Genomic DNA, 13,002 nt, shown 5'->3' on the forward strand with positions numbered 1-13,002 from the left:
GCTAAAACGCTGGATGGGTTATCCATTCCACCTTTGGGAGGCTTTCTTATTGTATTGTTTCGTTAATATTTTACGTTACGTTATCGAAAACTTATCTAACTGATCAAAATGACATAGCTTTTGCGTCGCATTATTTCTTGCTTTTTTCCGTCAGATGGCAATTTAAGTGCAATCTCTTTTGTTACAGCTTTATACATTGTTGTATGTTTCCAATTTCAGACTAGCTACTCAGAATGCATCATTTTATGCTGCAACTGACTTTAACTTGTGTAACACTAAAGGCTGGATTTTTGGACCATGCTAGAGGCACCCTAGATTACATGAACCGTTCATTTTCGAAATTGATTTGAAGTATGAAATTTTGGAAATAAAATAATAATGAACTTTTTAATCGTCACAATGGGGACGGTAAATTATTTAATACAGTAGTTTATTTAAAAAGGAATGATATTATCGGATAACACACCGAATGAAAGCGGTTTGTTTTAAAAAAAGTTAATTGGCGAGTTTTAACAAATTGCATTGCGAAACTCAACGACAATCGTTGTCAGTACCGAATTTAACTATTTTCGGTCATCCCTTATCGTTGGTTGCAGGTGCTTTAGTGAACATCTTCGTCTTCTTCTTGGCGTAACGACCTTGTTTGGTCATGTCTGCCCGTTAAGGGCTTACGAGACTTTTACCCTATGTGTATGTGGATAGTCAGTCCTCTCGTACAGAGGAGGGTCCGGTCTCGGTTGGGATTCGAACCCACGCTCTCTCTGAAGCAAACACAGTCATGAATTGTTTAACATGTTGGTGTATCGATCCAGCAACGTTAAAACTATTAGAACTTGATAAAAAACACGAAAAAACTTATTTATGTTTAAATTATACTGAACATTTTCATTTCAATCTTTTGAAAAAATGAACGGTATAGGTGCACTAACTAAGCTTACCACTAAGAGCGTGTATATGCACATCTTACTCTTGTCCCGGAAAGCTGATCAGAAAAATCAAACAATATAGCATTGTTTGGGATTATTCGGAATTGTTTTTTACCTACGATGTTCAAGACGAACAAGAAACAATTATTGGTAAAATTACTACACGTGCCCGCTAGTATCAATTAAAGTAAATTAGACTGGTTACTGAGATGCTTCTTTTTTCATGTTTATCTATTATGTTGCTCTATACTTTTGTAGAACTTTATCGGAGGCTTTCCACCCATAAGGTAAGTGTACCATAGGTAAGGTATTTTCATTGGTTTTGTGAAAAAAAAAACTTCTGTAAAATCAGGTCGACACCAAAACAATAACGCAATAGTAAACTGATAATTTGTTTTACAACAGGAATTGACAATGCTGTACAAAGTTTACGACAACTGGATCGGATCGTGCTATTCTTACGATACGTATCACGAAAAGACAGAAGATTGTACAAATAGATTAATAGACGTACAAATATCGCTAGCTACCGACCAGTTCGATCTGACGATACTTTTTTCTCAAGTTAGATACCGAATCTCGATACAATACTGGATCTAAACGCAAGTTGGAGCGCAGCAGAGGCATGTACCTGCAAAGATAAAAAATAGTGATAAAATAATAATCTTGACTTGACTGTTACAGTAGATTACAAAGTTACATAGTTCATTATAGAAATTCCTACATAATTCATATTTTATATTTTATATTTACAAGACACGTTTTTCCCGAGTTTTAGCTATATGTTCAATTCATCGGACGCCTGCGAATTCGTGTTTAACAATCGTGTTTATGCCGAAACATGTGGTCGCAAAATTCCCCATTAAGTCGTTCATGATTTGTGACTGTAAATTTCTACACACTTTTTGTATCCACTTCAACAACAGGAAAACGGATTTATTTTTAAATTTGTAATTTTCTTCAAAACAAATTGTGAGACAGCTAAGAACCATCCTACCGCGATTCATTAGGAATTTACTTATCATAATTGGATGGTTTTATAAGGAAGAAATTAAGATTGACTGTGAAGAAATTTAAAAAAAAATCTCTTCCCAATGATTCATCTGTTAGGGTGTAACATCAATTTTTGAGTAGTTACATACCCAAATACAGCCGCGAATGTATTGAGACAACTCTGTCGTTGTATGAAATGGTCAGGATCATTCCATGGAGACCTGTAATTGAGAAATATTGCAAAGAATTTATGACCAAACACTTTCTCACGATCGAAAGAGAGCCATTCGTCTCAAGACGGTCGAAATCTTTATAATTAAACCAAAAAAATAACTGGGACGTACCTTCCACTTTCACGATCTTTGTAGCCTTTTCGTTGTGTAACTTTTACCGGTGGTTTGCGTGTTACGTGTGAAACAAGCAGATTCATAAGAATGTCCTCGCAATTGGACGATTGCTCTACCGTTTTGAGGAGCAAGTATGAAAGCCAGTTCGTGTAGAGATAATTGTAGTATCGGTGATAAAACGCTGCGCCCGTCAGTACTATTGAGTAGTAATTAGTCCATTTCGATGTATAGCCCCAGGCATTCTATTTAATATCGACAAGGAAAAGTAATGCATCAAAGCAAAAGAAAAAACAACTTTTTTTCGTTGGCCTTACCTTGGAATCGTCCCAAAAATGTGCCCTAGCTGGATAGCCTACAATACGATCAGGAAAGTCTCTCCATACCTGGTAGGCAAAGTCCAATTCATCCGTATTCAGAATTGCGTCCTCGTCCAAAGATAGGACGGCATCAGTCTCGATGTGTTCGTGGGGATAGAATCTTTGGGATATGCTCGGTCGATCTTCGCTGGTGCTACCCGATATGATTTGCAATGAAATATGGCCAGTCGATGGCCAACGTTTTCTAGATGGAACGGCCCTATCGGAGGCCCATAGAATTAAAATCTGGAAAAACGTATTTTTTTAATTTAGGATTTTACAAAAACGATATTTTCGTTTGAAGCTAGCACGTTTTGCAGTGAACTTACCTTATCTACGAATTGGCTTTTGGTAATACTTTTGACTAGCTTGTATAAAGCAGTATTTGGTGTAAGCTGCATACCAATCTGTACAAATATGACGGCGGTATAATTCAGTCCGGGCGCTATGCCAAGTGTATCTAACTGAAATGGAAAACGCCTGGGTGTATCTGAGAAGGTAGGAATAGTCAGTAGCGCCCCTGGAGATGAATTCCATATCAGTCCGTTCCGATGTGGATAATCTGGCAGTCTCTCACGGATGATCTTTTGGAAAAAATAGAAACGACGAAGAAAACGTGTATTAAATCAAGTTGTATGTAAGTACAAATTATTATATCATATGTAATGGAGTTCGATTGCGATCAAATTTAGGGTCAGAATTATTTAATGGGGTGAATGTCAAGATAGTCAAGTGTGAACAACATGAGTAAATAATAATTTGTTATGATATTGTTGCTCAAATTTAACACTTTCTTATATTGTTTTTTCTTACGATCATTTAAATCAATAATATCTACGACTGATGATTATCCAGATGTTTATGCAATATTAGGTAATTCTCGACCTCTTTTTTGTTATGACACAATGAAGCCGCGATTTCGATCAAATACAGAACTAATAATCATACGAACAAATTGAGGATCATTTAAATTTGACATTGACATAAAATTGACAACTTGTGAACTGGGTTGTAAGTGGAATGGGTTTTAAATAAATGTTCCTGCAAGCACATCGCCATCAACTGCATGCACCTCACCGTTCAAAAAACTTCAAAAGAATGTAGCATACCTCAAATGTAGTAAAAACTATCTTTTCAATGGAACTGAAGTAACGCTCCCAAAGCACTTGTGTCTGCTGGCGTAAAGCTAAAATGCGACTGACGGAAATTGAGCGTACTATATCCGGAACCTATAAAGCGGAGAAAGATCGTACGTCAGTGTATGAGATGGATGTTATGTCGGAAATTAAACAAACTTACCTGCAGTAACAGTCTTTCGTCGGCCCAAATGGCTGCTTGCTTCCAATCTATTTTTGACTGAAATGGTAATACCCATGAATTTGAAAGTAATACCGGTATGCAACCAGCTTGTAGAGCTTCTAAGAACCTAAAGGAAGGAGAGAAATAAAAAATGTTTCCAATGTGAGTAAACATGTCTATACATAACACTAACACACTCGGTGCAAGTGCAACGTGAGTAGGAAATGGAAGTTAAATGCAGTTCCGCCGCAAGTGGAAAAACTAAAACTTAGTTCTTTATTTACTCTTTATATTTCCCATATGTGTCTCCCTGTTATATCATTTTACCAGAGAAATCTGCAAGCAAAAAATATCCTGTGGTTGTTAGCCTGTTACATTCCGTTGCGCTGCGTACAAGGTTCACGATTAGCAATATCGCTCTAATTAGGGCCCTGATGAACACTCGATCATTTACTCTATTATAATTACCTAAAAGATCCTAAGCGACGCCCTCTGGGTACAAGACAAAACGTAGAATTTTGTAATAGTGTCTCGTAGTCATATCTGCAAAGAAAAAGAACAAATAAAATAAATCGGTAGTAATGCAACAAGGGATGGGCGCTCCTTCCATAAAAATAAATGTTAATGAAACCCATGTTCTTCATAACGTTGGCCCATCCGAGATGATTTTGGGCTTAATGAACCATCAAATGCAGTGGAGTCTCGGGAAATATTTCTATACTTCAAGCAAATTCAATTGAAATTTTGATAGATGGGGCGAATTATTTTTTTAATCCATCCTTGGGTCACTTCCAAATGAGCAGATGTGCCTAAAAGGTGCAATGGTTTCTGGTTTGTTACATGGTATGCTGCCACCTTCTTTTTCATTGATCTTGGTCTACACTAGGTTTCGATGCATAGTTGATGACTGTAGCAATTCAAAAGCTTAGCATTTTATTGTGCATGTAATTTTGGGCCACCATAAATTAGATCAATTATCACACTCATTTCAATTAAAAATGCGTAGCCTTTTTTATAACGTTGATATCGATTTATTCTAGTAAAATGCTAAATTTGTGAGCGATTGAATCAATATTTTTCGAGAAAATCGTTAAAATCTACGAAGCTGTCACCTTTTCAACCCATCATGCTGTAAGCAGAGAGTTCCCCCAGCTTGAAATATAAGCAACCATTCCATAAAAAATCGGAAGTAATGTTTTTCTTAAGCTTTGAATGTTTTGGGGAATTATCAAAACGTTACTTGATTTGAGCTCGAAATATAATTTTAATTTCGATGTAAAAGATCTCTGAGAAGAGAAAATCTGTTTCGGACTACAACGAAATTTCTATGCATTCTGACACTGACAGCTGATTAAGTCAGAAACTTTCTAAGCGAAAATACGATGATCCTGAAAAAAGGGGATATTAAAATTTCAAATCAAACATTTCATCGAAACTTATTTAACAATGGCAGTTTCTAAATTATTTTAAAGATTTAATCCATAAAACACATAAAATAGGCATTTTTTATGTGGTTCAAAACCTGTACAAAGGTGGGCCAAAATAGCGACAAAAAGTGTGTTCGAGAATTGACAATTTTTCAGTGAAACCATCGAATAAACTTAGAAAGTGTTAGTGATTTGTTAGATAGCTACTCTGCTTTTCATACCAAGTTTAACGTTATATGGTCGATACAATGAGTGCAACGATTTCTATTGGTGGGACCCTCCAAAATTGGATACTTTGAGGCCGCTAATAAATAGACGGGGCGCGTCCGACGCGTCCACGACATTTTGAACGCGCGTCACCAGCTTAAAGAAACTTTTTTTATATTTAAGAAGAAAAACTCATTCTTTCTTAGCGTGGCAAGTGTGATGTGTGTTTTTATACAACATCCACTCAACGAATTAATTATAACTGAATATTTATATTGAAACGTTGACGGACGCGCTAGCTCGAAGCAACTCTGCGTCCCGGCAGGTAGCGCGTGCCGAAAGTGACCTAAAAGATATCAGTTTGACAGATTGTAGATCATATTCGGGACACGAACGCGTCTGACGCGCCCCTTCTATTTTCGGCCTAACGAGCATCCAGGAAAGTGAGGTGAAACTGCAAATTTGGTATCTTTCATCAACAGAACAAGGAATTGAGTCGTTCGAAATATGTTCTGGAGGAAGGCTGCGCATAAGGCAGACCAACACACTTAATTTCCTATTTCGCGAAGATTTTGGTGCAGATCTCCCACTAGGATGCAAGTATGTTTGTAAACACTTTTTCAACATACTGTCACAACAATGGCGGAGCCGAAAATAGCTTTGACCCGACCTGTCTTTCGATTGATCTTATTTTACCCTATTTGACTAGTAGCGATGACGAGTAGTGTTGTGCCTTATGAATCTTTTGGCGACCTTACACCTAAGATTCATTCGAATGGATTCATAAATCTTCAAACGTTGATGAATGTTGTGAAACCTTAATGAATCTTTCATAGATCTTTCTCGAATCTCCACGATTCTTGCATTGGTGTAGATCAGGGGTCTCCCAACTACGGCCCGCGAGACCCTCTCCTCCTTGGGTATATGTGGTCCAATGGTACGGTTATTCCACCCAATGCGGCCCGCGTTAAAAAAAGTTTGGAGACCTCTGGTGTAGATCATACGACAAATAAGGGGTATCTTAACCCATTTTGTGCTCATCACATTTCATCAGTTGATGTATTTTTGGGATTCATGAATCTCTCATCTTTTGATGAATCTTCATGAATCTCTAAAATGCCAATAGCCTGAGTCTGAATTACACAGCTCTATAACGGGTTTACAAACTCTGTATTAATATTAAATTGATTTCATAGATCAATCAAACATGGCGTTCAGCTAGTTGGGCTCAAAAAATTCAAAAAGATCTTATCTTTAGGAAACCCTATCTTTACCTGTCATACTCTCGATTATCTTCATCACATCGAGCATCCTGTAGGTCACGCCAACTTTTTCCATGCTTGCATGTTGTAACTAACACCAAATCTCTGGCATTGTGTAAATGGAATAACGAGTTGCGTGTTTCAGAACCAATTCCATGAACATATCTGTGAATGATAAAGACGCAAAAAATACATATTCCATGTTAGTGTGTATAATTATTTTAAAAATTGCAACTTTTTCTTTAATACTGGTTAATTTAACAAACATATTTGAAAGAACATTTATGAACATTGGGTACAACAGGATCATTTTAGCATTCAATGGTTCAGCATTCAATGGCAAACCGTTTTCTTGTCTTAGTATGACTTTACTAACAGAGCCGAGACCACTTCGAGGATAAAGGCATAATTGTGTTGTTTTACTGTCATTCGTGCCTAGAAATTTACCGTGAAACGTTCACCGGGCTCACCCCGGGCAAGGGGTTTAATCAAGTGGGGGTTGCAGTAATTTGCTCATTTTCATGTCGAAATTTATATAGAATAACGAATCGGTAAATAAATCGCCACTTTGACACAAAATTTCTAGATCATAGCAGAAGAAGTCAGGCATGGCATAAGGGATTTCGTTTTTCAAGAAGGTAAACCCGTTTTTTTGGTTTTGGCAAACATCTTTCATACTGAATGGTGAGTTAATAAATAAAGTTAAGTCTAAATCACGACAGCTATAAAACTAATTTAAATCTCGCAAAATACTTACCTCTTTCCTTTAAATGCTAACAGATACTTTTTGTTAGCGGGAAAGTTATTGGTCAACACAAAACCTGTGTTACCACCGCGCAGGGGAAACTGTTTGTGAAACAACGGAATACTGACGTCGAATCCAGGACGTAATGACTGCACACTCATGCTTGCTTTAGCCAATATTGCTTGGCCTGGATCGAAGCCAAGTCCATTTTCATTGTAATCAGGCCATGTACCAGAGTACAGGTTGAAGATGATATGATTTCGTCCATTATTCCAATACGGCAGACGTTGAAGGCGGGAGGGGACGTTGCGAACAAAATCTTCACTTAAAGAATCACGGTCCAATGTGTCGATGCCGAGAACGAATAGACATGCTTGTTCCGGATCAGTTGTATAGTATCGACTTTCTTGTATGGCTGAGATGATTTTTTGATAATTTTGACTGATCGGTGGAGGAGCTCCGAGCGAATTCAAAGGTTCCGGTGGGTACACATAAACGAGGAAATTCTTATTATCACATTTGCTAAAGTCGAAGCAAGTTTCCATCCGACAAGCTTCAACTGCTACATCGTTAGATGTCCCTCCACGTGAACCACCTACGTGAAACGATGGAAGAACTGCACTATTACGATTTCTGAACTCATAGGTTGGACTAACGTGCAAATCGTCGTCTGGTGCTAGCGAATCTTCAGTAACATCGGAGCTTTTGTATTGGTAATGCAACTGATGATAGCAGGGCAATGTGTCGGGATTCTTGTGCACTCGTATGCGGAATACTTTTTGCAACCATTTCAGCCTGTAGCCCCCGAGGTAACAGTATACAAGGAAAGCGCAACAGATGATGACAAGGATATATCGTTTTTTGGCCTGCATTTTTCGCATTTGTTGCTGTTGTGCCGCCGATTGGCAACAACGGGATGAATCGACCAATACACTCCACAGTTGTGCTAACGACTGTTGCCTTCTGGTCTAAGACAACCCCTTCCGCATATACTATCATTCGAGTAAAATTTCCTTGCACAACAATGGTACTTTATTGACATGTTGTTTGTTGAGACTGCCTCCGATTGCAAATGCTGGATAATGTTTTTGTCAACGTCGTTGCTACTGGAAACATCAGTCCTAAAATTAAATTAGACAAATAGGAATTAGAGAAAAGAAACAGCAACAAACGAGAACGAAAAAAAAATACATTGTTGCAAAATAATGGCATTAATTTTCAGATGATTTTTAGGCACGATGCAGCCAAGAAAAGAGATTGATTCAAAACATGATTTTTTCTCGTCGTTCAACTGAATTAGCATCAGCAATATTTTTTAAGTAAATATGAAAACCATTAACCATTCTAATGACAAACAAACTTTTTAACGAACTAGTAAATCTTTATTAGTTACTCCATTTTACAAAGCAGACAGTTTGAAAAGAGATGATTTTAAATATTAAAAATTTGTTTGGAGCGCAAAAAAAATTGTTAGAGTGACTATCTCGACGTGGAGGAATGTAAGCCACCCTAAAGGTGGCACGTAATCGATAATTGGTGTTTTTATGCGAGGAAAGACTGGACAGAGCTTCCACGAAAATCAATGTCTGAATTAATACTGGATAGTATAAATTAACATACAGTATTCAAGCTTTATATGCAAGATGCATGCTGTCCGGCTTTACGACCTCTAACGGAATTGAATTAATTTGGTAATTTACCAAATAAATTCCATTATGGGTAGCCCTCTTGAAACACAAAGGAATGATTTGCTATTTGGCAAAAGATATAGCCGCGTTCACGATGATATTTATTGTGAAACACTAATTCAAATAAAATCACATATGTTCTGAATCAATTGCTAATTTTAAACTTTTCATGTCTACATCATGATGACATGTTGTCAAAACGATGCAGCTTTTAGATCGGTCAGTTTGGTTTTATAATATTTTTTTTTTAATGCGAATTCGTCGCAATCTTCTCATCACACATTGCGATAAAATTTTCGTTAGATTCTTTAATATAATAAAAAAAATCTATCCGAGCTGATGTTTTCATTGAACCAAAACTAAAATCCTTGGGAAGTAACTGTTCAGTTAATTTTTGAAGTTCTTTTTCGTACGCACGCAACCCCAATCCTCGCGAAACAAATGAAACAATTATTTTTTAACGTAGTTCTGGACATTCAAACAAAAGCAATTCTTTTAAGCAAAATTGATAAAAATCAAAACAAAATTCAAAAGGAACAAAATATTATCAAATCGTAAAACACCTAAGTTGTCGGTCAAGGGTTTGGAACACCTGAAGGCCCAACCCATGATTTATTGTAAAGAATTTTATTAATATTCTTATATTAATAAAATAACCTGCTGATAATCCAAGAGGCACTTAAAATGTATGTATAAATCAAGCAAAGGACCACCAAAACATAAAATCCGAAATTCATAGTACCACATGACATCAAACTTGATAAACACTTTTCATTCATACTTGTGCCGGATACTTGTTTGCTTATTGGGGGCTGCTACTATTATACTAGACTATAGTGTTTTGCAATGATCCTTTTCGTCCAATTGACTACGCACTTGCAGAAGAATAGCAAATTTATATTGGATTAATGTAATTTAATAGGCTTATACAGCCTTAATTGCTAAAGTTGCAAAACAAATCGACACTGAATCTAACATCCAACCTACCTCGTTCGTATACACAGTACACTTCCATGTAAACCATTTGTTTGCGTATCTTGCAGCTTCTCCGATTCGTGTAGAAATATTGATTTTTTGCTTGTCCCGCTTACAGGATTGATAACTTCGAAAGCTTAGCTCACATCAAAGATTGTTTATATTCCGCGATAGGCTATTCGTTGAGCTGACTTAGTATATGTTAATTCTTCCTTGACACATATTACATATTGAGTTTTTAGCACGATGAAAATCTCTAATTTAGTTTACGTGAACAAACACTACAACAAATCATAGGACAATATTTTGAACACAGCATCAACATATTAAGCGCTTCATTGCCATTCTACACTTGTTCGGATCATAGTTTTAACAGCAAAAAACTTTCCCAGTTACTATACAGGAGGATGATTGCTTTTTGCACGACAAACATCTCAAAATAGGCTGATGAAGAGGCTGGAAAAGACGACACTCAGAAAATGCTTATTGTACGTGTTGCGATTTTAGGCAACTGACAGAGAATATGACGTACCGACACAGCTTAAGCACAAGATCGTTAAAAAGAAAGGTCAGTGCAAAGCCAGTCTGCATTGCTTTGACAATTAGTTTGAAAAGTGCTTACAAACATTCTTGCACTATGTAGGAGATCTTCGCAAGAATCCTTGCGGGATGTCGCGCGAATCGCGCTAGGTTTTTTTGCATGGAGTTCTGTGCCTACGCGACGGTGCAGTCTGGAAAGCGTGTTAGATGAAAGCCACAACTCCGAGTTTATAAAGTCCAACTTTGTTGACAGATTAAATCGGATGCGTCCATCGTACGATAAAATCATGCGAAGCTTGCAGCTATCAAATCCCATACCACCCCGCTACACGAGCCGCAAACTCCAAGCGAAAACTCAAAAACCGTATAAGTTTACGTCAAAATCTTTGCGGTTCGTGTAGCCGCGTTCTGCGGTACCAATGCTGTCGCCAGTCATGATCTCCGCCAGCCAATGACAAAATATTACCGTAGCACGTAAATTTATCACCGTATGTTCGTTTTTGAGATTTGTTATGTTCACATTTATTTATTTTTTATCTTCTTCTTCTCGCGCATTTGAGTTTGCGGTAGCTGCCAAAAACTTTGCGGGTACAGTTTTCAGCTCACGGAGCTGAAAAGTTTTTGACGTAAACTTTTCGGTTGTTCCCCTCTTTGCACCGCTAACTTTTTGAGTTTGCGGCTCGTGTAGCGGGGCTCATACATTTTCGTCTGTCAAAAGTTGACGCGGTAAAGCACACACGCTTTCCAGACCGCACCGTCGCGTAATGCGACGTTGCCTGACACTCGGGGTCCACACTACAGCGCGACTTCGCCTGACAGGAGCTGAACTCCATATAAAAAACACCTTGCGCGATGTCGCGCGAATGGCGCTAGGTTTTTTTTGCATGGAGTTCAGCGCCTGTCAGGCGACGTCGCGTTACGCGACGGTGCAGTCTGGAAAGCGTGACAGGCGCTGAACTCCATGCAAAAAAAAACCTAGCGCGATTCGCGCGATATCGCGCAAGGTTTTTTTTATATGGAGTTCAGCTCCTGTCAGGCGAGGTCGCGCTGTAGTGTGGACCCCGAGACAGACACCAGCCTCGGTATTACGCTTTCTAGACTGCACCGTCGCGTAACTGTTCATCTCCACATAGCGAACTCATAGGAAACTCTGCCCGGTTGACGAAAAATGTCAGCTCATCCTGGTTTTGGGTCCCCGCATCCAAAAATCTGTACTTCTCCCCCCCTCAACTCTATGATTAGATATGAGAATGTGTGCGTTGGTCGTTTTCTTAACACTCTTGCACACCTGAGCAATGCCTGCCAAGGTAATACCAAAGCAATACTTGACAACCTCTGTTTTTCTGTCAGAATAGCTTACCTTGGCATTGCTCATGTGTGAAGTATCAGCGCAAGTTGTCGACAAGTTGGCGACGACAACATTGTTTTAAATTTCATTCTATACTCGTTTTTACATTAAAAATAAACAACACCAGTTGTGTTTGAATGCGAATGGTTGTTTACGCTTGGTATACTGGTTTGTTTACTATTTCTGTACTAGGTAATATTGAATTGTCAAACATTGGCGAGGTTGCAACCAAAACTTTTTGGTTGAGCAAGATTTGGTTGCAAATTTTTACGACAGATGGCGATACCATAGAATCTGCATATTGGCAGTGAAAGTTGGCGCCAACATTGGCAATGTGTGCAAGAACTTTTAGGGAGAGAGAGGGTGCGAATGCTGTCTATGCAAGTTACGTCTCGTCTGTCGGTGCACGTCTTTATTCTTCCACAGCCCGAACAATAAGGGCGATCGTTTCCGTCTAACCCATGGTGTTGCAACTGCAACGAGAGTGTGAAATAAAGGAATTCTTTGAGAATTTCTTTTGTGGGAAAAACTAAAAAATTAGTCCTTTATTGGGCTATTTTTTCACACTGAGTGTGCCACATCTGTGGCCCCCCTTTATATCCTTTTACCCGTGAGTTCCACGGGCAAAAGTAAACAGTTGGTACTCAGCCCGTTACATTGAGCTGCTCCGTTACAAGGTTTTTACAAACTATTTGTAACACATGGTCTAATGTAATACTCTGGTCAAATACTGTAGAGCATTTCGACAAATCGTCAAAAGAAAAATACAAGAAACCTTTGACAGTCCGGTTAATGTTGTTTGCTTTTAGAACGACCGTTGTGTTGGGGAGTGCTATTGCGGTTGTGGTAATTGTGTCTGTTTTAAGTAAAATTTCGCATAATTTGAGTG

The 13,002-nt window shown here is 38.2% G+C and overlaps 1 protein-coding gene across 2 annotated transcripts; it reads right to left on the reverse strand.

Moving 5' to 3' along the window:
* Positions 1–1,262: 1,262 nt before the first annotated feature.
* LOC131292826 (exostosin-1) lies at positions 1,263–8,659 on the reverse strand. 2 transcript variants are annotated; one of them, XM_058320911.1, is made up of 11 exons: positions 8,191–8,659; positions 7,575–8,124; positions 6,830–6,982; positions 4,390–4,464; positions 3,922–4,048; positions 3,732–3,851; positions 2,952–3,206; positions 2,581–2,868; positions 2,264–2,508; positions 2,069–2,140; positions 1,263–1,557 (listed from the first exon to the last, which is right to left on the reverse strand). In XM_058320911.1, exons 1-11 carry the CDS (start codon positions 8,441–8,443, stop codon positions 1,449–1,451), a joined length of 2,247 nt encoding a protein of 748 aa, XP_058176894.1. In that variant the 5' UTR covers positions 8,444–8,659; the 3' UTR covers positions 1,263–1,448. The 2 variants fall into 2 exon arrangements, with proteins under 2 accessions (XP_058176894.1, XP_058176893.1); XM_058320910.1 differs by having other exon boundaries at positions 7,575–8,659.
* Positions 8,660–13,002: the final 4,343 nt, after the last annotated feature.

Source organism: Anopheles ziemanni, unplaced genomic scaffold (genome assembly GCF_943734765.1).
Source record: "Anopheles ziemanni unplaced genomic scaffold, idAnoZiCoDA_A2_x.2 scaffold_12_ctg1, whole genome shotgun sequence".
NCBI lineage: Eukaryota > Metazoa > Arthropoda > Insecta > Diptera > Culicidae > Anopheles > Anopheles ziemanni.